General features: G+C 42.7%; 1 protein-coding gene across 3 annotated transcripts in view; it reads left to right on the top strand.

The window, feature by feature from the left end:
• The window catches only part of CAMSAP1 (calmodulin regulated spectrin associated protein 1), a 34,076-nt gene extending 7,412 nt beyond the window's left edge, over nt 1-26,664 (top strand). Inside the window, exons 1-19 of one of the 3 annotated variants that reach the window (XM_027687647.1) lie at nt 200-222; nt 558-720; nt 10,005-10,267; nt 10,915-11,076; nt 11,689-11,769; nt 12,718-12,750; nt 15,933-16,074; nt 17,018-17,157; nt 17,257-17,353; nt 17,827-18,004; nt 18,790-18,884; nt 19,260-19,344; nt 19,688-22,124; nt 23,421-23,557; nt 23,647-23,855; nt 23,942-24,044; nt 24,398-24,513; nt 24,740-24,858; nt 25,153-26,664. In XM_027687647.1, the coding sequence (XP_027543448.1) occupies nt 558-720; nt 10,005-10,267; nt 10,915-11,076; nt 11,689-11,769; nt 12,718-12,750; nt 15,933-16,074; nt 17,018-17,157; nt 17,257-17,353; nt 17,827-18,004; nt 18,790-18,884; nt 19,260-19,344; nt 19,688-22,124; nt 23,421-23,557; nt 23,647-23,855; nt 23,942-24,044; nt 24,398-24,513; nt 24,740-24,858; nt 25,153-25,455 (4,863 nt within the window). In that variant the 5' untranslated portion in view covers nt 200-222 and the 3' untranslated portion in view covers nt 25,456-26,664. Of the gene's footprint in view, nt 1-199; nt 223-557; nt 721-10,004; nt 10,268-10,914; nt 11,077-11,688; nt 11,770-12,717; nt 12,751-15,932; nt 16,075-17,017; nt 17,158-17,256; nt 17,354-17,826; nt 18,005-18,789; nt 18,885-19,259; nt 19,345-19,687; nt 22,125-23,420; nt 23,558-23,646; nt 23,856-23,941; nt 24,045-24,397; nt 24,514-24,739; nt 24,859-25,152 lie in introns of those variants that run through there. The other 2 variants (XM_027687648.1, XM_027687646.1) reach the window with 2 other exon arrangements.
• The last annotated feature ends 306 nt before the right edge of the window (nt 26,665-26,970 follow it).

The following is a 26,970-nucleotide window of genomic DNA, read 5'->3' on the forward strand; positions in this document are numbered from 1 at the left end:
GGGGCTCGGCGGGGCCCTGCGCGGAGCCGGCGCCGGGTGGGCTGCGCCCCCTCCCCGCCTCCCCCGCCCCCCGCCGCCGCCTCCTCCTCCCCCTCCGCCCGGGCGGGGCCGGGGATGCGGGGAGGGGATGCGGGGAGGGGGCGCCGCTCGGCCCCGGCCATGGGCGTGCGGGCGCGGAGCCTCTGCTGCTTCTCCGGGGCTCGGCGGGGGAAGGAGCCGCAGGTGCTGCCCCGCGGGCGGGGAGGGGGCGGCGGTATCTGCGCGCATTGTTCGGGAGAGCCCCATCCTTTATCCCTTCAGCAGGTGACGGGGCTGCGCCTTTCTCCGCCGAGCCGGGCCCTGCCCTTCACACACACACACAAAAAAAAGGGATGCTCGCCCCGGGCTCCGATGCCCTTTGATTTCCGAGTGGGTTTTGAATCGCCCCATCAGCCCTCCCGGTGGGAATCCCGAAGGATGCCGGGCCTGTTGTGTGCGGCCCCTCTCCTGCGTGGCCTCGGAATCGACTCGTGTGAATCGGCTCCTGTAAAAGTCGCTGTCTTTTGTTTTTGTTTTAGATGGTGGATGTTGATGTTTGTGCGGGTGGAGATAGCACCAGAAGAAAAATGGATGCTCTGACGGATAGTGCAGTTGAGATTGTCCCCTTGGAGCTCTATGATTCAGCCAGAGCAAAAATAGCTGCTAATCTACAATGGATCTGTGCTAAAGCCTATGGAATAGGTAAGATCACCTCTGTCAGGAGCTCATTCTTGATTTTGTTCTTGCTTTTCCTGTCTCCCCTGCCGTTCCAGGAGTAATTAAATTTGGCTTTGTTTTAAATATCAATAACATGGCAACCTCTTCTCTTGTTAATATTATGTGTTTCCTGGTACCTCCAGCAGGAATAACGGGACTGTATGAGATGCCCTGAATCAGCAAACCTAATGGTGAACGCTCCCAGATGGTGCCTGGGAGGTGCTTTGCCTGCCTCAAAATGTTTAAATCCTTGCTTTAGCTAAGCAGACTTTGTTCCTCAGAGCTTTATGTCACTGCTTGCAGGCCCTGAGTCCCTCCAGGCTGGGAAGGCTTTAGGTGCTTCCTTGTCTAGTCATCTTGGCCAGTGGATGCTGGGACCTTGACACCCTTTGTGTGCTCAGTTAGGACGTTTTATCCTGTCATATTGTGGGTTTGCTTTCAAGATGAGCTGAAATACAATTCGTTTGTGTTCAGCAGCGTTTTTCTTTTGTGAAAAAGAAATGAATGAGCAGGTGCAGTTTGTGTTCTGTGACATTAAGGAGCAGGTTGTAGGTGACAGAGGAGTTCTCCCTTCCCTCACATTGTCATGAGTCTGTACGGTCTTAACATGGAAAAATAAATATTCTTGGAGTATATTTGTAAGCGTTTTCCTGGCAGCTGTTGAAATTTGCTTTTTTCTTTTGAACTAGATCTGTCTCCATGTGCTAGATCCATCTTGAGTTTAAGTAGCTTCATTATGAACAAATAGGATGGAACACTAGTGGTTGGGGTTTTTTTAATCCAGAACAAAACATATAATAAAACCATGTACAGAGTCTTGTTTTGGAAAATGAGGTGGCCCTGTTAATCTAAGTCTAATTCTCCAAACTCATAATATGCTTAATGGATTAGCACTGGCTTACTTGGTGACAAGGCTGAAGAAAAGAGGTCCATTCCTGCCGTTAAATATTAATCCTTGCTGGAATATTTGTCGAAATTATTTTTCTTTTCAAATATTTCCAGCTCTGTCAGTGGCCTCCTCATCTCAATGATTGTGGGGAAAATAAAATCATGGGTTTATGGTGTTTAATGTTAGTGAAGGTATTCTATTACATGCAACAAGAGACAAAAAACCTCCCCCAGGGATTAGATGACGTTTAAAAATGTGGGAATTTGGGGAGGGCGTCAGTAAAACACTGATAACTTAAAAGAACAGAACAGGCGTTTCCCGACGTAAATATTTCTCAGTTGCTGGAATTGTTTGTAACGTTGCCTGAAACTTTTTAGCCATCGGCGATAAAATGGATATTGCAGGCCTGGAGATGCACCCTGTGTGTGCTGTGACTTTGTTTCCAAGAGGAGCTGCTCCTGGAGGGAAGGGACTGGCACGGATCCTACGCTGCAGTGAGAGCTCGGTGGCCTCGTGCCTCTGGGTGGTGTCTGCTGGGGCTCCACAGTTGTGGCTGCACCTCTTGGACCAGCGAATTGCTCAGTGGCAAGTCTGTTTATGCACTTGGCAACACAGACCTTGATTGTAAAAGTATTTGGCTTTCCTTTCACCAAGGACTAAAAAGAAACAGCTTTCCCCATGATCTCTGGCTGGAGCAGCCTTTGCCAGCTTTTCTGCTTGCATTTAGGCTTGTGCAGATTACATTTAACAGCAGTTAAATGCCACAAACAATAGGAAATAATAACCTTTTTCCGTGTTCTGCTGTTGGTGCTGCTCCAGTGAGGAAGGATTTGTGTCCATGTGTGTCTTTGCAGGACTGTGGCCCGTGGAAATGTAGTTTGATTTTTGAAATGGCTCCTGCAAGTCGTTGTCACATGTTTAGCCATTACTGCTGGAGTAGCACTGCACAGTGCCTAGAAATTTATAAGCCTCTTTAATTCATAGAGAGATGGGTTTAAGAAGAAGGTTTCCTATGAGATTATAATTTTGAATAATATTTGAACTTGATGTGTTACTTGTCATCTCTCAGGGTTACGTTTTTGTTTTAAGATGTTGGATGATATTCAGTGAGTGATTTTCTCATTTAAAATCTCACTATGCAGATGAAAGCTTTTGGGGGCTTTTTTATTATTTTAGACTAATTTCTGGTTAATTTGGTAAAAAAAAAAATGCTTCTCTGTTTATAATAATAAAACATGTTCTGAAGTAAATCTTACCTGATAAGGTTTCCATAACTGCCTTCAAGTGGCTGATTAAGGGTGTTTTCCTGGGATATTAGATTTGGATTTGATGCATGTGAATTGACAAAATTTTGTGCCTTGATCTTTCAAATCCTGGTGCATATCCTGGATTTCATTTTGATCTGAGTAAGGCTGAGCTCCTGGGGAAGTGTGGGAAGGGTCAAGAACAGGAATTTGATTCTGGTGTAGGCTGTCCCTGAAAGTCATTCATCGCTGCAGGTTTTACCTACAACTGTATTTTCTCTTTACTGTTAAAAGATATTTGACTTCCCCCTCTCTAAGCTGGCATTTAAATAGGAAAATTCTTCATCCTTTGTTGTTTTTTTTCCCTCAAGGACAAATCACTGGGAGCATGCATGACAAATAATTTAGATTTGAACTCCTAGTTTGGGCTTTGTTTCCTTTGATGGTGTGCTCCTCCTCTTTTTTTTTTGCCTTCTGGCCATGAAAAGGGAATTTTGATAGCTAAACAACTGGAGCTGCAGAAATTCTATGACACAACCCCTCTCCTTGCCCAGGAATTGGGCGGAATGGTTTGTTCCTGGAAGCTGTAGCTCCTGGCTCTGGTGGATGCCATGGTTGGCACAGATGGGTCCCAGAGGGAGGTCCTACAACTGTTTGTCAGAATTCCAGAAGGCAGAGGGGAAGGATGTTGTGAAGGAAGGTGTTTCCCCATTCAGCATCATCCATCTCCCCAGATAAATCTGGGAATACTGTCACGGATCACTCTGTGCATCTGGAAACCTGCACTTGGAAGATTCTGAGTCCCTTTAGCCGAGACAGTGATTTGAGAAAATGGGGTTTGATTAGAACAAAATTACCTTTTTTCATCCACAAACTTTGATGGGAACCCAAAGGGGCGCTTTAAGGAATTCTCCTGGCATCGAGAAAATAAAGTTCCTGATGTTTAAGTGGTCAAGAAGCAAAGCTGCCACTGGGTTTGTGGAACTTTGGTTCACAGGAGGTGAGCGTGGGAGGTTTGGGGAGGCTTGGCAAGCCATCCTTGGGGAGATCACTTTTCCACAGCCATTGGAATGAGCCAGATTGCCAGGCAGGAACGAGGCCAGGTGCTGCCCAAAGCTGAGCAGAGGGGAGTGACCCTGGTCCTTCAGCCCCTCGGGCTCTTGGAATAAACACCCCCGGGATGTTTTCCTTTGGTACCACTTGGGAAAACAGACAATGACAAGGAAAAATTCTGATTTCTCGGCAGATTTAGTTGTAGAAATGATGTTTTCCACCATCACAGTTATAATGTCAAAACTCAGATATTGAAGGAGCTTATGGAAGTGTCTCAGTGTTGCAGCTTGCTGGGAGCAGGGGGTTGTTCCCAACCCTTTCCATAACAAATGTTGTTGCCTCTGTAAAACAGTGTGTAAAATTTGGATTTTTCAAAAGGAACTCAGTGGGTTTTACTTATTTATCAGGCCTGGGAGCTTTACATAGTTTCCAGACTTAATGCTGACAGTAGCCTGAGACCTTTGGCAAGATGCAGGCAGGAAAGCCAAGAACTAATGTAATGCATTGGAGGGCAAATGCAAGTTGGGCTTTTTTTTTTTTTTAGTTATTGAAGTGCTTAAAACTTACTTGTTAAATAAGGTTTTACAGTGCTGTGATATTTACTGGTTGGCAGAAGCAGTGTGAGCATGTTTCCTGGGCTAAATAGCCTAAATCCCTGCATTCTCTGCTCTTCTTTATCAGCTTTCTTCTCAGGTTGGTAGCAAAAATACTTGTAAGAAAGCTCTTGTGTTTAGCAAATATTCAACAGTTAAGCGTTTGTTCCTTTGACAGCACCTGTTTCATAAACACTGGGTATTATCCTGTGGAGTTTACAGGGGTGAAGGATTCCATAATTATTATTTTGTCTCTCCTCCTTCATCCAGGTTTGTGGCTTTGTGCTCGATCAAAAGATATGATAATGAGCGCGGTCACTCTCCCAGCGCTTTCCAAAGCCTTTAGCTTGGCTTTTTCCTGCCTAAATGTTCCTGTGCCCTATTCCACATCACCTACAGGGTTTATAATTCACTGCTGGGACGAGAACCACCAAAGAGTGGGTTTAATTCTGGTGGTCTTAGTGCCGAGAACGTGTAGTTTCTGCAGCTTGGAGGGCATCCATCCAGTGCTGAATAATTCTGGGAACAGATACCGATCCTAATGAAATCCTACTCAGAATTTGAATAAGCTCTGTGCTGTTTACCATCCCACTTTGGCTCTCTTTCCATGGGAAACCAGTTCTTCGTGCCTCTGGAGGTAAAAGAACATCTGGGGTGTATCCACTGCAGCAGATAAGTCAAATTTGTTCAGATTGCTGTATTTTTCTTTATCAAGTCACAATCAGGTGGTTGTCTTTGAGCAGGTTTTTGTAAGTGAGATGATAAAGGAGAGGAGAGAGTCTGGCAATAATTGTCTCTCTGCTGGTTGTTGCAAGTGAAGTTATTTTTATAGTCCTCTAAATGATGTTGTACTTGGTGATTTATGCTCAGAACTGGCAGTTTTTGAGAGATTAGAACTCATTGATATGATGGCACAGAGTGAAGGAATTGCATCATGAGAAGTCATGGGGGGTTTATTTTTGGGTCCTTCCTCTCTTACACAAAGAGCTGGTGGAAGTGTCTCCCCAGCAGTCTCTGCAGGACAAGAACACTCAAGAGTTTATGCTGCTGAAAGTTGGAAAAAATATGATATTACTTCGTTTTATAAGCGTGGGAAGCAGGAAAAATGAGCATTTTTGCTCTATAATGAGCTGACTGCATGCAAGTCATTAATAGGGTATAAAATTTACATTAATTCCATGTGTGAAAGAGATCCAGTCAACTCTGGTATCAAGTAGGGTGGTAAATTCTCCAACAATTCTTGATAAAAAGCTGAATTAATGATTTTCACCTTCACGGAGCTGATTGCAGGTTATGTGCTGTTTTTAAATTACTATAAAAACACTGGTGGTTTTTAAGTTTCATCTTTTGAACTCTCAGTTTGCCTAAAACTGGCAACTCTGTCTTGAAGTTGATGCAAACATTTACCTGGGGAAACAACTCAGGAAGCACACTGGGAAAAACAGAAGGTGTTTGCAAGCTTTCCAATAACATAAAAATTACTTCCTTTGGGAGTTAAGAGAAAAAAGAAGTACATGATTTAATTGTTCTTGGTTTGCTTTGGTATGATTTGTTATTCAGCAGAAAGTTTTGTAGCTTAGAAGTGAATTGCTCAGAAGTTAATTTTTTTCAGGTCGATTTTTTTTGGTTTTTATTTCCCAAAATCCAAACCATAAACGTGTAAAAATAGGAGTTTTAATCAACAGAACTTTTGTAACATCGAAGTTCATTTATAGGTCACGATGGGAAGATGCTGAAAAAGATGCTGATAAAAACTGAGACTTGGAAAGATCAGTCTCTTAGGTTGTACCTTCAAATACTTTCAAATATTGAAGATATCTCACAATTAAACCCCTTTTTTGTGTGTTACTGCCTGGGAAGGCTTTTTTGACATAATTACATCCTGTTCAGAACATCATCTACATTTGGAAGTTTCCCATCTCAGAGTTATATATTTATATAGGATCCCATTTGTATTGCATTTTTTCTACCTTTATTTCTCATTTATTTGTGCCTGCCATGTGCATAGTGCAATTATGTCCAGTATAAATAAATGTGAATTAAATAATAAAGTTAATATCGCTGTTCTTGAGCTTTGGTATATTAATATCAATTAATATCATTGATATATTCTTGAGCTTTTTATATATTAAAATTTCCATGTGTCTGTCTGTCAGGACATGAAATCAGTTACAAAACCGTTCCTATGTGTCACAGACAAATTTAGCTGGCAGAAGATGGGGTAGAAAATAAAACTGGGCAAGTGTTTGCTGTGAAATAAGTTGCTATTATGGGAGGATTAATGTTGATGAGTAACTTCCCCTGATAGTATTCAAATTATTAATCCTGCTACTGGAAGTTATTCCCACCCAGACTTGCCTTTAATCCTGGTCAATCCAAATCCATTCAGTCCTTAAGCACTTATATGGAGATCAGGAACGTGGAGTTGGGGGGTTCTTCAGTAGAGAAGACAAAGATTTCAGATTTCTTGGCTGGACATTCAGAGTGAACAACAGCAGATAAAATACAAAGGGTTTTTTTTGCTTTGCTTTGGGGTTTTGTGTTTGTTTGGGGTTGTTTGTTTGGTTTTTTTTTTTAAATATATTGATTTCTGCGACATGGAATCTCTTCACTGAGAACCAGATCCATTCAGTGCTAGAAAAGGCTTTTAAAAATCATTGAAATGGAGCTGGTTTAATCGAAAATTGATGTGGGAGGCCTGGCTGCCCCTGTCACACCGAGCATCCCCTTCCAGTGCTCTCCTGCTTTAATATGTGTGTAAACACCCCAATCCAATGAATTGTATCCCTTGGGGGGGTGTGAATGTTGCAGAGAAACCTTTCTGCTCTCTGGAGTTACAGCCTATAAAATAATCTCAGTCTATTCTGAGTCTATTCTAGACCTGAGGAAAATCCAGAGTGCAGGGTCTGTCCATGACTTGGAGGGACTCCAGGGCTCTGTGTCCACCCATTTCATCCCAGTTCCAGCCAGTCACTGGTGGGGGGCAGGTGTTGGTACAAAACCCTTCAATCCAAGTGCTTTCAGACATTTGAAATTTGCTTTTTTCTCTTTTTTGTGGTTTCAAAAAAAAAAAACCTTTCAAACTTGGAGTGGGTGCTAATGCTCTGCCAGAGATGTACAACTTCATGGATATTTTATGAGCTTGTATTATTGCCTTTCACAAATAATTCGAGTACAAAGCAAAGTGGCTTTGGTTGTTAAAGGTGTAGCTGCTTGTAATGAGCTCAAATGTTGAATTATATGAGCTGCTTTGCATTTAGATTTTCGGATCTTTAGAAATGGAAGCTGGAGTTCTCTGCCTGGAAACAGCAATGGCCATTAAATGGAATTAGCTTTCAGCAGCCTTTGATTTTAGGTCAGGTTGACTAATGTTAAGGAGATTAAAAATATTTGAATTTATTATGTTTTTCACTAAAAATGGACACCCATGTTAACAAATGCCACTCAGGCAGTGCCAGTGGGGTTTATTGTGTCTCTTCCCAACCATCTTAATATAAAGTCACATTGTCACAGAAAGACAAAATAGTGATCTTAATTTTTAAAAACTTCAGAAAGCTTCCCATTTTGAAAAATAGGGACAGAACTGTCTTTCTAACAATGGCTGTTAGAGATGTTGCAACAACACTGGTTTGCCAAATGTTTTGGTCTAAGTGAGATGTGCTTCTGGCTCTCACAATAAAATTTTGTCTGGGTTTCTGTGTGAACATCAGGTGCTCTGCAGTATACAAATGTTGTGTGGCTTTTTTTTTGCAGTTTAAGGATATGCTGTGGGTAGGAATTCCTTGGAATGGGAAAGTTGAATTATTCTGGTAATGAACTGAATGCAAAGTAAATTAATAATTCTTTTAACTGTAGGTGTACGTGTTTAAAATGAACCCTTGAAGTGACTTTGGGGGAAAGATATTCAGAGTGACTGGATAGAACAAATAGAATTTTATGTCTGAAAATTAGGAAATGTCAGGCTTCTATTAAGACAATACACTTGAGGCTGGAAAATATTTTTTTCTTGGAGTTGCAGGCTCTCATTATTCCTGCTAAGCCATTATAAAGATCAATAGCTCCTGAGCTGGTTACTGAGTAAAAGTATTTATTTTGGGATGGATTTGAAACGTCTAAGGCATATTTAGAGTGATTGGAATATTAGTTATTGTCAGTGCCTTTCTCTCCTGGGCAGCAGCAAAAGTGTCTTTATGGTTGGGGGTGTGCAAGGGTCAGGTCTTTTGTGTTGCTAATTTTAACTTGCATTCAAATTGGTATACTCAGGATCTATGTTCAGTTTGATAAAATCCTAATACAACTTGTGGAAATCCTGCCAAGCCAAAAGAAGTTAATTTTTAGCCTTGGTTTAAAGCTCCTGTTTAATCCAAGTGGTGTGGGTTTGCTTCCTAGGCTTGAATTTTCATTTAGAGGCCAAAAAGCTAAAATACATTCCTGTCAGAAAAATAGCCCATCAGCTCACTGGAGGCCCAGTTAGTTTGCAAACTGCTTGTGAAGTGCTCAAGGTTTTAGTCAGATATTTTGGTCTTTCAGTGAATTTTGGCAGTTCAGAACCAAGATATCAGTGGCTTAGTTTTCTTGTTCAGTTTGAGGCAGTGACTGAGCCTTGCAGTTGTGCTGTTGCTGTGTGCAGATGTTTTGGGATATTCTTGCTCAGAGCAGCTGTAGATTTTGCTTTGAAGATACATATAAATGGTGCCCATCTGATGCCCAGAGCATTTTCACAGAATCACAGGATCCACGGGGTTGGAAAGGACCTCTGAGATCATCAAGTCCAACCTGTGACCCAACCCCACCTTGTCACCCAGCCCGTGGCACTGATGCCACATCCAGTCTGTCCTTAAACACCTCCAGGGATGGGCAGCCCATTCCAAAGTCTGATCACTCTCTCTGTGAAGAACTTCTTCCTGATGTCCAACCTAAACCTCCCCTGGCACAGCTTAAAACTGTGCCCTGGTGTCCTGCTGCTGGTTCCTGGGAGCAGAGACCAACCCCACCCGGCTACACCCCCTGGCAGGGAGTTGGAGAGAGTGATGAGGTCACCCCTGAGCCTCCTCCTCTCCAAGCTGAACAACCCCAAGTCGTCCTCCTCACAGGAATTGTGCTCCAGACCCTTCCCCAGCCTCGTTGCCCTTCTCTGGACCTGCTCCAGCCCCTCAATGTCCTTCCTAAACTGAGAGGCCCAGAACTGGACACAGCACTCGAGGTGTGGCCTCACCAGTGCCGAGTGCAGGGACAGAATCACTGCCCTGCTCCTGCTGGACACACTATTCCTGATCCAGGCCAGGATGGCTTTCTTGGCTTTCTTGGTGGCTTTCTTGGCCACCTGGCTCATGTTCAGCTGCTGTCACTCAGCCCCCCCAGCTCCCTTCCTCTCCAGCCACTCTGTCCCCGCTGTCCCTCTGTTTTACCCTGTGCTCCAAACAGCTACAATCCCAAAGAAAATCAAACGCCTCTAACACCCACCAACCAGATTCCTCTCTGCTGTTCCAGACAACGTCCCAGAGGAGCTGAAGGACCCGTTTTACATCGACCAGTACGAGCAGGAGCACATCAAACCCCCCGTGATCAAGCTGCTGCTGTCCAGCGAGCTCTACTGCCGCGTCTGCAGCCTCATCCTCAAGGGCGACCAGGTGGCGGCTCTGCAGGGCCACCAGTCCGTGATCCAGGCGCTGTCTCGGAAGGGGATTTACGTCATGGAGAGCGATGACACACCTGTGTCTGAGTCTGATCTGGGCTCGGCCCCAATCAAAATGGTGAGCTTAATTAAAGCCGCTAACGAGCTGCCTTTTATTTAACGCTGGTTAAAATAGGAAGAGGGAGGGAAGAGCTCTCTGTTTCTAGGTCGCTAACTTTAGGAGGTTTTGGATTTTAAATACAGCACTGGAAGTGTAGATACCCTTCAGGAAGATCTGTAACGAGGAGATTAGGGTTTGTTTCACTTAGGAAGTGTTTTCTGCCTAAGAAGAAGTACCTTTCTCAAGGATAGCTGGATGGTTTTCTTCTGGAAGATCTCTAACGAGGAGATTAGGGTTTGTTTCACTTAGGAAGGGTTTTCTGCCTAAGAAGAAGTACCTTTCTCAAGGATAGGTGGATGGTTTTTTTCCTTCTGGATTCCAGAGGAAGCTTTCAGGCTCTCTCTCTGGTATGAGGAGAGAGAAACCCTCAGATGTTATGAAGATAAAAGCTTGAAAGAGAACAGGAGACATCTTTCTCAGGCCCAGTGCTTTTTGCAGCACTGTCAGAAGTTTTCCCTTGTTACTCCAGTGTTCTCCACTTTGGAATAAACTCTCCTAACTCCTTGCACTGCCTGGCATTCCGGGGGTACCTGTGTGTTCCCTTACTTCACACCATTCTTTAAGAGGGATTTTACTTTTCAATGCTCCTGGTTTTCCCCTTTCAGAGCTCTCACATGGCCATGATTGATGCTCTGATGATGGCCTACACCGTGGAGATGATCAGCATCGAGAAGGTGGTGGCGAGTGTCAAGCGCTTCTCTACATTCAGTGCCTCGAAAGAACTGCCCTATGATTTGGAGGATGCAATGGTTTTCTGGATTAACAAGGTAATATTTCCTTTGGGGAAAGCATGCCTGTCTCTTATTGTCACTTTCCAGATATTTAAAATTATTCTGATGAGCGTCTTCCTTCCATCTTTCTCACCGGTGCATTTTCTGTCACCTTTTTCCAACCTTTGCAATTCCTTTTTCTCAGGGATGAGTAAAGCTGATAAATTTTAAAACAAGGAAGATAATTAGGAACTAAGTTAGGAAAACTGTAGAAATTGGGTTCTTTATTTTCAGACTGTGAGGTGGGGTTTTTTTGGTTGTTTTTTTTTAGGTGAAGCATTGTTTCATGTTAAATAACAGGGTGGAGTTAATTCTAACCAGCTTGAACACATTCACCAGAAATACTGAAACTTTTCCAAGGGCAACAGTTAAGTTACTGTAACCCTTTTGAGTGACACCAGAGTCACATTCCAAGGGGAATATCTCCTTGGAAACCCAGGATTCCCTAGTTGTGATTACAGCTACTGTTAATAGAGAATTGCTCTAGAAAACTGTTGCAACTTTTAATGTTTGTGGAATGGATTGACCATTCCATGGGAAGAAGAACACTTGACTTGTGGAAACATATTCAGATGTATTTAATATACTCTCTATGTAATGTCCTTTTAGGTGAACCTTAAAATGAGAGAGATAACAGAGAAAGAGATTAAATTAAAACAGCAACTAATGGAAAGTCCAGGGCATCAAAAGGTAAAACAGATTTGTCTTCAGTCTTGATATTGTGTGTTGATGATGAATGGATTCAAATATCAGTATTTTCTTTGTCAGAGAAATGTGAGGGCTCCAGTCCTCAAAACTCCTGAGGTTTTGTGCATCCAGTTTGTTTTATCTCTGTCATCAGTGCCCTTCCTTCCTTACCTTTGGAGCCCACTGGTGTCTTCTGACTTTCCTTTAAGTTTCAGTTGGATGAAAACAGCTTGTTTCAACTTAAAATAACTTGTATCAACTGTACATGGGTAAATGTGACTCAGCTTTCACAGCACAAAATATATATTATATATTTTGAAAGCTTTTTGGGTGTATTTTTTTTTTGCATGGGTTATTTGTCTAATGTATATTCAGAGACTTATTCAGGTTCTGTCCAGTAAGGATACTCTTGGCATTCGAATGTTACATGTGTGTGTTTGTAGTTTTTTCCAGCTTTTCCCCTTGAAATTATATCACAATGCACTAATATTGCAAAATATAGCACACTTTCATTTCTGGAGAATGTCAATCATAATGTCTGTCAGCTCTCTGAGCTCCCAATTTATGATTTCATAAATTATAAATAGTATGTTCTTTCCTCAAATTGGCATTGCTGGGCAAAGGGGATCAAAGTGTGACATTTGAACAAGGCACAATTGTTTAATTTTCACGTTAGTGCCTTCTATGGAAAATAATATCCTTCAAAAATAAGGAGCTAAAGAGCTGTTTAATTTACAAGTTGATGCATAGTCTGAAGGATGCCTTTAATTATTTGACTCTGTTGACTCTTGGGACTCATTCTGATATCTCTAAATCTAAATTTCTAGGCTACAACCCCTCTAAAATATGAAAGTGTTTATTGCTGAAGTGCATTTAAGTATTACTGCTTTTAACTTGCATTGCTGATGTTCCTTTCCTATTCCCACGTTCCTTTCCTTGCTTCCTGAGCAGTCTCCTTCCAAATGGTATTGGAAATTAGTACCTGTAAGTGAACTACTTTTACACCAGTTGTCATCCACAAAACCATGGCTTTTTGAACTTCCTCAGAGTGTTTGCTTCCATTAAAATGCTTCTTAGCTGCTCTTTGAAAAACACCTTTTTTTTTGTTGTTTTTTTGGTAAGCTTTTGGGTCATCAGGCTTTGCTTCCATGACACGCTTTTTGCATACTGTACAGCATCCAGCATAATCACAGCATCCCCAAATTGCTTCCACACTGCAGGAGGGAGGGAGGGAGATGGAGCAGCAGCAGGAAAACCCTGGAGAAGGAACAGTTGGAATAGTTGTGTTTTTGTTGTAAGTAGGGAACTGATCCCAGCACGGAGGTGAGGGCAAAGCCGGGCGACTTAAATGGCTGTTTAATCTTGGAATCCATAAAGATACTCAGATGTTTGTGCTTAAATAATGCTCCTGCACTGCTCTCACACCTGCTCTGGTGCAGATTTGTGAGTCTGTCAGGACCAGAGCTCTGTTATTCCTTGGGATGGGGTTGGGAGGTTGGACAGACCACTTTGGATCCCGTGTGACACTTGCTGGGATCGTGTGCCCAGTTATTGAGCCTGAGCTGGCAAATGGGAGGAGAGACAATTTGCATATTGGAACAAAATGCTCGTTTTTCTTGATGCTGAAGTGTGAAAATGGAATATCAATACCACTCTTTTAAAACAAATTCCACTCTATAAAAAAATACCAAAATTGTACTTGTGATATAGAATCCTGCTTTGTTTTGTCAGCGTGTTCCAGGTTTATTTTAACTTGCAGAGGTTTTCCTTTGTTCCTTTGCTTTCCTGAGCTTTGATGCCCTTTCTCCTGCACTTGCAGGAGTTGGTGTTACTCACTTTCTCTCTGGGGAGATGGGAGTTGTTGTCTCAGTTGCTGATTCCTTGGAAAAGGCAGGTGTGATGGGGCAGTTCCCTGTCCCCGTGACCTCTCTGCCTTCCCACAGAGAGCTCAGTCCCACTGCTGCCTCCTAATCCTTTGTTTGAACCAAATATATGGGCTGCAGTAAAAACTTGAAATATCTTAAACCAAAGGGGTAAATAGAGGTTGTCTCACTGCTACAACTTAGATTATACTGGTTTACTGGCAGGTTTTGCAGTCTCCAAAGTAGTTGTCAGATTCTGTCACTTCTGTATTTCTTTTTTATTTTGTGATTTGGGGCATTTTTAATAAAGAGTTATCTCTATTTCAGTAGCACCATTTCTGCCCTTTAATGCACACAAATGTCATTAATTGTGTGCATGGGCAGGAGGGGAACAAACCACGGAACTCAACTTAAAATATGAGGAAGAATTCAGAGTTCTCAGTGTAAAAGACTGAATGGTTAAGAGAATAATAGTTGAGCAAAAACCAAGGAATTAAATTAAGTCCATAAAAACCCTCTTTGATAAATTAGTAGTTTTTTTCACCAAAGCTACAAGAAACAAGGAATTCTTAGAGATTTTACTTCTCAATGTTGACTGCAGTTGGTTTAAATTCTATTTAAGCCTATTAGAAAAGAACTATTTTTATCTACTTTAAACATAGGAGGAATTAAAGTTTCAAAAGAATTTCTGAAGTGTTTGGTTTTTTTTTTAATATGCTTAATACTCCCAGTGGCTAAATGCTGACCCTTTTAAGCTAACCAGTTCACCTGAGTGTGCACACTTATTTTCCCAGACTGAGGGGCCACATTCCCAGTGCATAATGGATGTTGCTGATGCCTTTGATTTGTTTTGTTGTTTGAATAACCACCATCCTATATCTCACTGTTTCTCTCTGTGTAAGCCTGATCTGATGCATGCCATATCCCACTGCATGCTGGAACCAGTGGAATATGCTCGTGTGGTACAGTATGATTCCCATTCCATTACATATTCATGGAGTGCTCCAGGCTGGGGAAAAAGATAATTTGCACCTGGTAAAAGGACAGGAAAAAAAACCAGCATTAAATACAGAGACAGCTTTGAGTTCCTTGGGAAACTTAACAGAACGTGCTTATGTTTATGCAAAATAAAGAAATGAACCTGGTTCTTACTCCTCCAAGCGATCTTCATTCCTCTGAACAGATTTTTTCACAGCCTGTGCCATCCTAAGTTGACACATAGGAGTGTGTGTGTGTGTGTCTAGAGAGCTTTCCCAGGTTGGCTTGGAAAAGGGTAGGATGCCATTGGTAAAATCCAGCTCTCCTCTGATGGTTAAATACATGATTGGTGTATCTGCACATCAGACAGGACGGGGTGTTAAATGCTGAGTTTTATTAAAGCCCTGAAGTGCCAGAGGGCTGTTTTTGCAGCACTGACAGGGGTTCCTGCCAGTTGTTGTGCTCCTGCTGTCCCATTGCTTTGCTGCTCAGCCAGACACAGCCTCCAGTGCAGTGCAGTGTGTGGGTGATTTAGGAATTAGCAACCCTGCAACTTCTCTTGCAAAAGCTGCAAGAGGCAATGCCAAGATCTGTTCTTCAGCTGAGTGGCTTTAGCAGCTCCAAAGAGTTTGATTTTGATTTGTGGTAAATCATGGAGAGTTTTGCTGTTCACATCAAGGCCTCCTTGCTCCTCTCTCTGACCATTTTGGAAAAGGCCACGGGTTTTATTTTTATCTGCTTTGCCACGTTTTGATTCTCTCTGAGGCAACTTTGCTGTCCGTGGATGTGGGTAATGTATGAGAGATCACCAGCTCATCTGAATTATTTTTTGCTGTGTTTTGGTTTGGTTTGCCCAAGCTTTAAGTGTTTTCATGTAGTTATCCATGTCTCTTTCTTTGGATCTGCTGCATTCATGCATCTGTGGGGAAGAATTTTGACTTCAATTGGTTATAATGAATTACAAGGTGTGAACGAAGCGAGGAATCCAGCAGCATGGATTGCTCCAGACATGAGGAGACTGAATGTAGATGAGCAACCTGATCTAGTGGAAGGTTCCCTGCCCATGGCAGGGCCTTGGACTGGATGACCTTAAGGTCCCTTCCAACCCAAACCATTCTAGGATTAAAAGGAAGCACCATATTCCTCAGAATTGGCTTCCAGGGAGAGAAAAGCACACCCTTGTCAGCTGGTTTGATTGGAGCAGATTCTATAAAGGATCCACTGAAAAGAGGTTTCAATGCTTAACAAAAATGCCTTTTTTTGGCCTTTTTTCTCTTGTCTTTTTGCATCTTCAGCACCATGTGAGCCCCTGTTTTCTCTTGGTAGGTGCGTTACCGACGGGACCATCTCTCCAGCAGACAATTACCTTACTTCCCTTTGCTGGAGGATCTGATGAAGGATGGGAGTGATGGTGCTGCTCTTCTAGCTGTGATACACTATTATTGTCCAGAGCAAATGAAACTGGATGGTATGTAAAATAAAGGTTTCTAGGGGGAAAAAAAATAATTAAATCTTTGAAATACATTATCAAATAAAAATGCAACACAACAGATAGTGGAACATGGCAAGTCAGAGTCAAATCACATATAGAATCTGCATCAGTGTATTTGATCTTGTTTTTTTACTTACTGTATTTAGAAGACTGTGCTCTGTATATTATGAGCTACAAAAATAATCCTTTCTTTTATAGATTTAGGTGAGATGGCTTTCTTTGCTCAAATAACTGAGCTGGTTTTTAGTAGGCCAAAAAAAAGGAACACACATGTCCACTAGTGGTAGCTGGTAGTTCTCCTGTTTTGCTGTAGGAGTGCATAGCTTGACATTTTAAAATCTGGATTTTAAAATAGTTCCTCCCAGTCTTCAGCAATTGTCACTCTCAGCATTGCAAACATGTGTTCTCTTCCCCAGAAAATGTGGGGGTTTTTTTAATAATTCATTTTCCTTCTTGCATTCACTTCTTCAGATCAACATTTTGTGTTGGTTTTTAAATTCCCAGATATGTTGTACCTTGCAGAGCTCCTGAGTATTTTCAGGAGGAGCCAGCACTGTGAATCCTAGGAGTAACCTTTTATTAGCTGCAAATCAAGATGTCTGGTTTTAATTGCTCCTGTATTTTGTCATTCTCTGTGTTCTCTGTAGCCTGCTTCCCTTCTCTGTTGCTGTGACAGACAGAATCCTCCGTGGAGTCAAAAATTAATGCAGAATTGATACTGGTTTATCTGTGCTTTTCTTCCCCCTTTTCCTGTCTCTCTGGGATTGAACAGGCAGAGAAATGTCCCTGGTAGCCAGTAAATACTCAAGGATGGTGTAGAGTCTGGGAAGCTCCTGTTTGTGGTTTCCTGGGAGATGGGGATGGAAGAGTAATTCCTTGGAGCAGTGCCATAACTTCCTCATTCCTCTCCCCTTCCCAGATATCTGTTTGAAGGAGGTGACATCAATTGCAGACAGCCTCTATAACATCCAACTTCTGAGAGAATTCTCAAATGAATACCTGAACAAATGCTTTTACCTCACCTTGGAGGACATGCTGTATGCTCCTTTGGTTTTGAAGGTAAGAAACATAACAAAGGACATATCTTCCAATAAAATATGGGTAAATCAAGAGTATTTTGTTATTGTGAGGTGTAATTTCCCTTCTTCTCTGTTCCAGCCTAACGTCATGGTGTTCATTGCAGAACTCTTCTGGTGGTTTGAGAATGTCAAACCAGACTTTGTCCAACCCAGAGATATTCAGGAAATAAAAGATGGTAAGTTTTTAACCGTTGATAAATGTTAGTATGTTACTTAAAAAATACCTACAATGCAATGAAACTGTTGCCTGGTGATGTTTCCTTTGGAGCTTTCTTTCTACCAAAGTTTATTCATGCTGGGGTTCTTTGAAAGCAGTAAAAATAGAAGGAAAGTTAGTCTTACATCCCCTTGAGCTCTAATTTTTTTGAATGGGTAATTTTTGAACAGGTAAAATTTTCCTCTGAACCCACTACTTAATTATCTATTTGAAACTTTCTTCCCATTATAGTCACTAGAAAATTTTTAATATTTTCACAGATTTTTACTATTAATCACATATTTTTAATACTCGAGGTTTTATTTTAGCGTTGCCTTGTAAGGTTTGCTTTCTTAACACGCTGCAATTTGAAAGCTTCCTGTCCTGTTTTGTCATTTTAATGGCTGGTGTGAGTTGTAAATAATGGAAATGAATGTTGTAAATATGTCCCAGTCAAAGCAGTGATGCAGCAGAAGAGCAGCCGCCCCCCTGTCCCCATTTCCAACGCCACCAAGCGCAGTTTCATGGCCAGTCCTGCCGGTCCCAGCCCAGCAGAGCTGCAGCCCTCGGCCCAGCCAGCCCCTGAGGCCTGCAGCAGGTACTACCTGCACCCCGAGGAGCCTGAGTACCTGTAAGTGTGTCCTCATGGTGTTTTATCTTCAATTCCTGCCTCCTGTTGTCATTTTGCTGCAAACTGAGCGGATTTGAGTTGCAGTCGGTCTTTAGGACAGTCTCAGTTCTCAAGTTCACAGAAACACTTTGGGCTGTTGTTGTTCTTTGGCCAATGCCAATAAGCTCCTGCAGGTGCATGGCAGAAGCTCTTAGTCTGGCTTCTGGTTTGGAAAAAATGGGAAATATTAAAACTGGATTGGATTTTAGGAAGAAATCCAGGGTGGGGAGACCCTGGCACAGGTTGCCCAGAGAAGCTGTGGCTGCCCCATCCCTGGAAGTGTCCAAGGCCAGGCTGGAGCAATCTGGGCTAGTGGAAGGTGTCCCTGCCCGTGGCAGGGGGTGGCACTGGATGATCTTTAAGGTCCCTTCCAACCCAAACCAGTCTGTGATTCTATGAAAACAAACCTGATGTGATGTGCAGGAAGGTTAATGACAAGTTTTTTCAGCTCACCTAAATTTGGTGGCAAGCAAGAAGTTATTTCAGCCTTTGTCTCTAATTTGCTGTTTGCATAAGCAACATTTTAAATATAATGTGTTCAGAAACTTAGTTTAATGTCAGGTAATAGGTTTACCTTTGTATAGTTACACATGAAAACCTTTTCTTCTCTTTAAGTAACTTCTTTAAAATTAAAGATACATTATTATGGCAGTAACTATTACCAGCTGTAACTTCATAACTATATGATTTTCTCATTACACAAAAAAAAAATCTTGTAGTAATGAATTTTTGCTTTTCTGAATCAGTGGCAAAGGAGGAAGCCCTGCCTTTAGCCCTTCCCATCCACTGCTCCCTTTGAGGCAAAAGCAGCAAAAATCTTTACAGGGAGAAGACAGCCCTGGTAAGTCCACCTTGAATTTGTGTTTCAACTGTCAGCAACCATCGATGTCAATAAAATAATAAAAATACAAGTTCATTTATGTGAGTGATTTAAAGTCAAATTAAACCTGTAGTCACCCAAGTGGTGAGAATGTTGAGTCTGAGTAAATCATCTTTGTTTGCATTAAAAGATTGTCAAGATCTTTTAAGAAACTTACTGGATTTTAATTTTTTTAGGCTTTGACTGTGTCTGTGGTTGCAGCTGCAGCAAATCTGTTTGCTGCTGCCATCTGTTGGGGAAGGAGTCAGTTCTGTTATTGTGTTTGCTGTTAAATAATGTGAGAGTGCTGGTTTAAAGACCATTTTAAAACTGTTATCAATTCACAAACCATTTCAGGGCAGCGGCATCGTTCGAATTCTCTGACCCGTGTGGACGGGCAGCCACGAGGGGCAGTTCTTGCGTGGCCAGAGAAGAAACCCAGGTAAGAGAGGCATTTAGGCATTGCAGTATTGCCCAAGGACATAATCTGATTGTAGGACTGGGGTATCACTGCCTTAGAAATGGACTGACAGTCACTTAATTTTGATTTTTGTTTTCTTTTAATGTACATTTTCAGAGCTGACTGATTTTAGATTTGCATTGAAAATCTGTCAGACATGATTTTCAGGAAGCACTCTTGAAAGTGGAAGTGTTGCTGGTCACTTCACACAGGATGTGTTTTTAAAATAAAGCAAAAATTTTAGCTCTCTGAATCCTGATCTTTAATTCAACAAATTATAACTTACTGGGCTTGAGTGTCAGCAGACTGTTCTTATCTTTTCTAGGCCTCTGTCTCAGCCAACACCGTTTGCTCTTCATCATTCTGCCAGCACTGATGTGGACCCCGGCTCTGGTGACAGCATCAGCCTGGCCAGATCCATCAGCAAGGACAGTCTGGCTTCAAACATTGTCAATGTAACCCCCAAAAATCAGCCCCACCCTCCGTCAGTGAAAGCCAACGGGAAGAGCTTGCTGAACAACGTGGAGATGGAGGATGAAGATGAAGAGCTCATTGCAATTATCAGATCTGAGGAGAGGCCAAGCCGTGGTGACCTGGAGGTGCAGAACCCACCAGCCAGGGTGCCCAGCATAGTGGCATCAGCGTGGTCCCCAAAAACCAGCAGTGACACCTCGGACAGCAAACCAGAGAGCTTTTACCTGGAGCCCTTAATGCCTGCGGTTCTGAAACCAGCCAAGGAAAAACAGATCATCAACAAGGAGGAGGAGTGTGGGGAGGGGAAACAAAGGAGTTTTGTCACCAAGAGGTTAAATGAAGGACACTTGCCTTTGGGCCGCAAGAAAGCGCCGAGCAGTCATGGTGAGCACGACCTCAATAGGACTTTTACTCCCATTTCTAGCTCTGATTTCACTCCAGCTGCAGATCCCAGTACTGCAGATCCAGTGGCCCTGGGGGAAGCAGGTTTAGAAGCTTCCAGACCTTTGGCTGGTAGCAGTTTAGATCCTTCCTCTCAGGAGGTATCCACTGGAGGATTCTTTCTTCATGCTGCTAAACCTGATGATGAGGTAACAAGCAAAGTCAATGTAACTTATGTGAAAGGCCTCAATTTGCACGGTCAGGACACGACCTGGACTATGGTGAGACAGGACTCGGAGTCAGATCTCTTGGACATGGAAGACGCCGAGCAGGATTTGGTAGCCATGGGTGACCATCCCATAGTCACTAAGTACATCGGGGAGGAAGAATCTGCAAAACTGCAAGAGGACATGAAGGTGAAGGAGCACGAGGACAAGGATGATGCCAGTGGGCGCTCCAGCCCCTGCCTGAGCACCATCTCCCAGGTGAGCAGCGTGTCCGTGGCCAGCGGGAGCGTCCGCATGACCAGCTTCGCTGAGCGGAAGCTGCAGAGGCTCAACAGCTACGAAACCAAGTCCAGCACGAGCAGCTCCCAGAAGACCACACCAGATGGGTCAGAGAGCTGCCCAGCACCACTGACCACGTGGAAACAGAAGCGAGAGCAAAGCCCCAGCAGGCAGAACAAGGATAACGTTAATCTTTTGGCTTCGGAGTTGGTGCAGCTCCACATGCAGCTGGAAGAGAAACGCCGGGCCATAGAAGCTCAGAAGAAGAAGATGGAAGCCTTATCAGCAAGGCAGAGACTAAAGTTGGGCAAGGCAGCTTTCCTGCATGTTGTTAAAAAAGGGAAGTCTCCCGATGGCCCACAACCCCTTAAACCAGAACATTTTGCAAAAGAGTACGCTCGGCACAATGGGGAAGACTTAGATGAAGTTTCTTTGGGTTCCAAACCTGAGGAGTTTCTTGGGAAGGAGGAGGAGAGAGAAGAAATGCTCAGCGATTCTCAAGAAGTGGCGAAAGTCAAAATGCAGGAAAGCCTGGCTTTTGCTGAGCAACACAAACCAAAAGACTCTGCTGCTATACATGATCTGGAAAAGAGTAAAATTATTTCCGTTGCCCTCCTAGAAGACAACGTGACTGAGGTGGACATAAATGAATGTGATCTTTCTATTGAAAAACTGAATGAAACAATCAGCACCCTTCAGCAGGCCATCCTAAAGATTTCCCAGCAGCAGGAGCTGCTTATGAAATCTCCAACAGTGCCATCACCAGGAACCAGAAGTAACTCTCAGGACCAAAAGGTAAAGCCTTCGATTCATTTTGTGGAGCCCCTGTCTCCAACTGGAATGAACAGTCTGCGGAAACCACCCCGGTTTGGCCAAGGGAGGGCTCCTCGGTCAGGGAGACCAACTGATCTCAAAGTCCCTAAAGACAGACAGCAAAACTCCACACGAGTTAAAACCCCAACACCAAGTCTAGAAAACCTCCCCCATTTAAGACCATTCCCACCCAACAGCTTGGCAAAGACACCCACGGAAATCGGCTTGGAAGGGAGTCCTGACCTTGGAAGTGGCTCTCAAGAGAAGTGTTTCTTTGATACCTATAGACTTCATGACGAGAGCAATCAAAGGGCACTTGTCCTCTCCACCTCCAAAGATGCAAATATTCTGTCTGAAATGAGCCAGGAGGTGAACAACAGCTTCAAGGAAACAGGGCTGAATTCCTCCGATGGCTCGGGCAAAGAGAACGTCCCGGTGGAGGAGCCACTGAGGAGCAAGGCCAACCTCATTGAAGTGGACTTGTCTGACTTAAAAGCTCCAGATGAAGGAGAACTTGAAAACCAGGATAGCTCCACGGATCTGATCAGTGAAGGTGATCAGAAGTCTGGTGTGGGCTTTTTCTTCAAGGTAAATATGTTACCTCTCTCTCTTTGGTTGCTGTTCCTCACCCAGCACGAGGGCTGTTGTTGCCCACTTCATCCCAGTGTGTGGAACACAGCACACACTGGTTACAATATTTGGATATAAAAAAATCTACATTGGAAAACAACTACTTGTGGAAAAAGAAGTTGTTGACTTAATGTATGAAATCCTGGTGCTTTTTCACTTTAGTAGGAACCAGGAATAACCTTGATTTTCTTCTCTTTCCTTGAGTTCTTTTTTCTGTCTGAGAGACAGAAAACATGTTCTAAATACTTGAAAAAAAAAAGAATCACAGAATGCAAGGGAGGAATTTACCATTTTGAAATCTCAGCATCCTGTGAACCTGTTTGAACTGAAAGAAAACATTCTGACAGAACACAGGTATCCAATCAAAGCCTGCTGAGCAGACTGAGACACTTGTCAGGGAGCTGGGAGGCTGAACTGGGGATTTTTTTTGGCATTTGCACCCAAATTTCTCTGATTTTGAGCAGCCTAAAAGTCAAGGGCTCTAATGGAGGATTTACTTGTATGGCTGTAGATGCAAGCAAATGAAAAATTAGAATCTTCAGTGGAAGAAACGCCTGGTTTTCATGCAGCTTTTGGTTTGTCCTGTAATGGCTCGTGATGAATAAGTATTAAATTTAAATAATTATTCTGATTTCACACCTAAATCTGACTTGGGGAAAGGGTTGTTGTTAAGCTGTTGTGGTTTTAGTACAGTGGTATTTCTTCCATTGGATGTTCTTTAAATAATGTTTCTGCTCCTTCCACCGAGGTCAGAACTGCTCTCAGAACATTTAATGTCTTAATTTGTGCTTAACAGTGATTATTGTAAATACCCCAGATGTGCTGACATGATGATGCTTTTCATTTCTCTTTCAAGAAGGTCAAACTAGGCTGTTTCAGTCTCAGTGAATTGAACTTCTGGTTTTTTATAATGTGATTAAAGTTGACTCATTATGATTCCACTGGGCTATTTGTGCTGTCTGTCCCAGCCCACGGTGATAGTTGCAGTCCTAGAAGGTTTTGTGATCTTTAAACATACTTAAAACCAAGTCAGAGTAAGATGAGCCCCTTCTTTTTGTCCTCACAGACTTAAAGGAACACTGAAACTGTCTCTTAAATTCTTCTCGAGCAACAAAAAGTTCTGTGTAAAGATTTCCAAAAGTAATAGCTTACGTTTGCTGAGGATTCCAGGGAGATCTGAGGAAATCCTGTGATGTCCAGCTTCACATAACATCTTCTGTTCCCTAAAACTCTGCGTCCCTTTGGATTTTGCAGGATGAGCAGAAGGCAGAGGATGAGTTGGCCAAGAAACGCGCGGCGTTCCTGCTGAAGCAGCAGCGCAAAGCCGAGGAGGCTCGGATCCGGAAACAGCAGCTGGAGGCTGAGGTGGAACAGAAAAGAGATGAAGCTCGGTAATGATACCTGGAAAAGAAGATTTCTTTTTATCTTTAGGATGAGGAAACTGTTATGTGTTGAATATTCTGGTGTGTTTGCTTTTCAGTCGCAAAGCTGAGGAGGACCGGATACGGAAAGAGGAGGAGAAGGCTCGAAGAGAACTTATCAAGCAGGAGTATCTAAGGAAAAAACAGCAGCAAATCTTGGAGGAGCAAGGGCTTGGAAAGCCCAAATCAAAGCCCAAAAAACCCAGGCCGAAGTCGGTCCATCGTGAAGAGTCTTACAGTGATTCAGGGACAAAGTGTTCTTCCACACGTAAGGGTCTGGGCTTGTTTGCTCTCACCGAGTCTCCAGATGTGCTCTAACAAAAAGTGCCTGACACTTTCTCTTCTGTTTTGCAGCTGATAATTTGAGCAGTGCTCAATCTGGTTCCAGTCTGTCTTTGGCCTCGGCAGCAACAACTGAGCCTGAAAGTGTTCACTCTGGTGGCACCCCCTCGCAGAGGTACAGCCAGGCCGTGCTTCATTCCTTGCTTCCCGTGCTAGGGAGTAGTGTTGGGCTTCAGTGCTGCTTGCTGCAGCTCACTGGCACAGAGGCACACAGTGTTTGGTGAATTCATCTATTTTATGTGGCTGCCAACCCCAGTGTTCTGTACAGACTTGCAATTTTGTTCTGTTTTCTCCCAGAGGAGTCAGAGTTTTGCTTTGATGCCTCGCAGGGAGAATCAGACTGTTCTGGGGAGGATAAGGGAGAATAACCTGTTCCAGTCAGGGCCAGCAGCTGCTGAGTTTATGTGAGATTAGAGGGACAAACCCCAAAACCTTGGCATATAATTTTTTTATTTATCTCCCTCCCAGAGTTGAATCAATGGAGTCCTTACCCATTCTGAGCAGAAATCCCAGCAGGAACACAGAGAGAGACTGGGAAAACGCTTCCACAGCATCTTCTATTGCTTCAGTGGCAGAATACACAGGTGCCTGGTTTGTTTGTTTGTTATGAATCCCAGGTCAGAAAACCCTGTGGTGTGTTTGATGTGACACACTGTTACTTGTGGGGAGTTGCCAGGTGTATTTTGTTCTGTTTAATATCTCTAGAAGTCAATCATTCTGGAAAAAAACAAGGGGTTTTTTCACTATGAATGAAAATGTTAATGTTCATAGATGCAGGACAAATAATTTTTACTTGTTTATCTTCCCTAGGTCCAAAATTATTTAAGGAGCCCAGCAGCAAATCCAACAAGCCTATTATTCACAATGCTATATCTCACTGCTGTCTTGCTGGAAAAGTGAATGAACCACATAAGAATTCAATATTAGAGGTAAACACGAAAATTATTAATGCACTCACAATCAAATGTGTCTGTAATGCTAATTCTGTAATCCCACTGGTGTGTTGTATGAATTTAATTTCTTAAAATATGCCTGTACTGGAGGATCCTTTTCTTCCCATGACTGTGGGGCTTGTGGAAAACACGATCCCCTATTTACAGTTCCCCTTGTAAGTTTATAAAAGGACTGAAAATCAGAGTTACTGAGAACAGCTGTTCAGCTCTGAGTGCAAGCTCGAAGCTGGGCATAATATAGGAATTTTCCTCATTTTTATTTTAATGCAGGAACTAGAAAAATGCGATGCCAACCACTACATCATTTTGTTCCGCGACGCCGGCTGCCAGTTCCGAGCACTTTACTGCTACTACCCCGACACGGAGGAGATCTACAAGCTGACAGGAACGGGGCCAAAGAGCATCACCAAGAAGATGATTGACAAACTCTATAAGTACAGCTCGGACAGAAAACAGTTTAACGTGATCCCAGCCAAAACCATGTCCGTGAGCGTGGACGCCCTGACGATCCATAACCACTTGTGGCAGGCCAAGCGACCCGCAGTGCCAAAGAAGAGCCAGACTCGGAAATGACACCCGGCTCCCGGGGCCAGGGATCCGCTCGCTTGGGATTGCATCAAGAGAAGACATGTTTACCATTTTCCTCCAGTTTGGTCCGAGATGTGCAGAACCAGAAACACTTTTTAAGAAGCTTCGGGGACAGAAACCGTGGGTGCGAGTTCTTGAGGATGAAGGAACGTTTGCCAGTGTTTTTTTTTATGAATGATCAAATCTGCTGTTACACCCAACGCTATAACTACTGTGGCTTTCGGCTGACGAGGGACTGTGCATGTAGCAAGATCTTTAACAAGTGGATTTCCTTTTACTTGAAGCTTTTCATCGGTACAAATTGGGAATAATTTAATTCTCTCTCCTCTCCACCTCATCCCCTCCTTTTTTTCCCCTGTGGTTCTCAAAAGTTGGCGAGCTCCGAACTTCGGTAGGAGGATTGAACAGATCTCGGGTGAAGTGCTTTGGGTTTGGTTTTTTTTTTTTTTTTAAACAGTCTTTAGGGAAATCTTCCTTTCAGACTTTTTTTGAGGAACTGTTTAATACATCCAGTTGTTGTACTGTATCTACTGCCAACGTTAAGTCCAGCTCTCAGATTTCTGAAAAAAAAAAAAAAAAAAGAAAAAAAAGCCCCAACTTGTGCTGCTCAGAACAGAGTTTACTTGCAGTATCTGTTTAGGATAAGCATTGCAAGGATTGCAAAAGCCAGTCTTTTTTTCTAAAAAAAAAAAAAAAGAAAATAATTGTTCACAGATGTAAAGAATACAATCATGAAGAGGCATAACAGGTGCTATAGCTGGAATGTGCCTGACTGCAACTTAAGGCAATGCAGCACAGTGATTACTGGTTTCAGTTTCAGGTAGTGTCCTAAAGATTTGTTTGCTTTAATAAAGGTGGATTCTGGTAGGTATAGAACATTTCCACTCTGAGCACGCTACTCCTGTACGATGGTGCACTTAATGATCACAGATTTTAATGTTTTTATTACATCATGAAATGTAATTCTACTTTCTTTGTCCTGTCTTTATTCTGAATGAGCAGCATGCTCTACGATGAAGAGTGTGTTATGTTTTTTATTTTGGGTGATATATTAATATATATTGATTTGTTTTTCTCATTTGAAAACAATTTTTAAACAGAGACATTTGCATTTGTTTCAAAAGCCCAAATAAGTCGAATGGCTTGGATTTCTTTTCATGTTGAAATATTAAATCTTGAGTTATGACCTTAAAAGTCTTTGTGTTTCAGCAGATTAAATTTTTGTCTGTGGTAACAGGGTATATTTGCAGTTCCTTTTTTTTATTTTTTTTCTCTTTTTTTTCTTTTTTTATTTTTAATCCTCCCATGTCTCATCCTTGGCCCCAGCTGGTTTCCAAGCAGGTTCCTGTAGCAATTCCCTAATTTAATCTGTTCCTCCGTGGGTCTGACGCGTCCGCCCGTGGGGTCGGGGAGAGGTTCTGACTTTTGGTTTGCACATGTTTACTTTTATTTGAAGTGTTACTTGAATCCGTGTCTCTGGAGTGCAAAAGGCCCTGCACC

This window comes from Neopelma chrysocephalum, unplaced genomic scaffold (genome assembly GCF_003984885.1).
Source record: "Neopelma chrysocephalum unplaced genomic scaffold, ASM398488v2 Primary Assembly neopelma1_74, whole genome shotgun sequence".
Classification (NCBI taxonomy): Eukaryota; Metazoa; Chordata; class Aves; order Passeriformes; family Pipridae; genus Neopelma; species Neopelma chrysocephalum.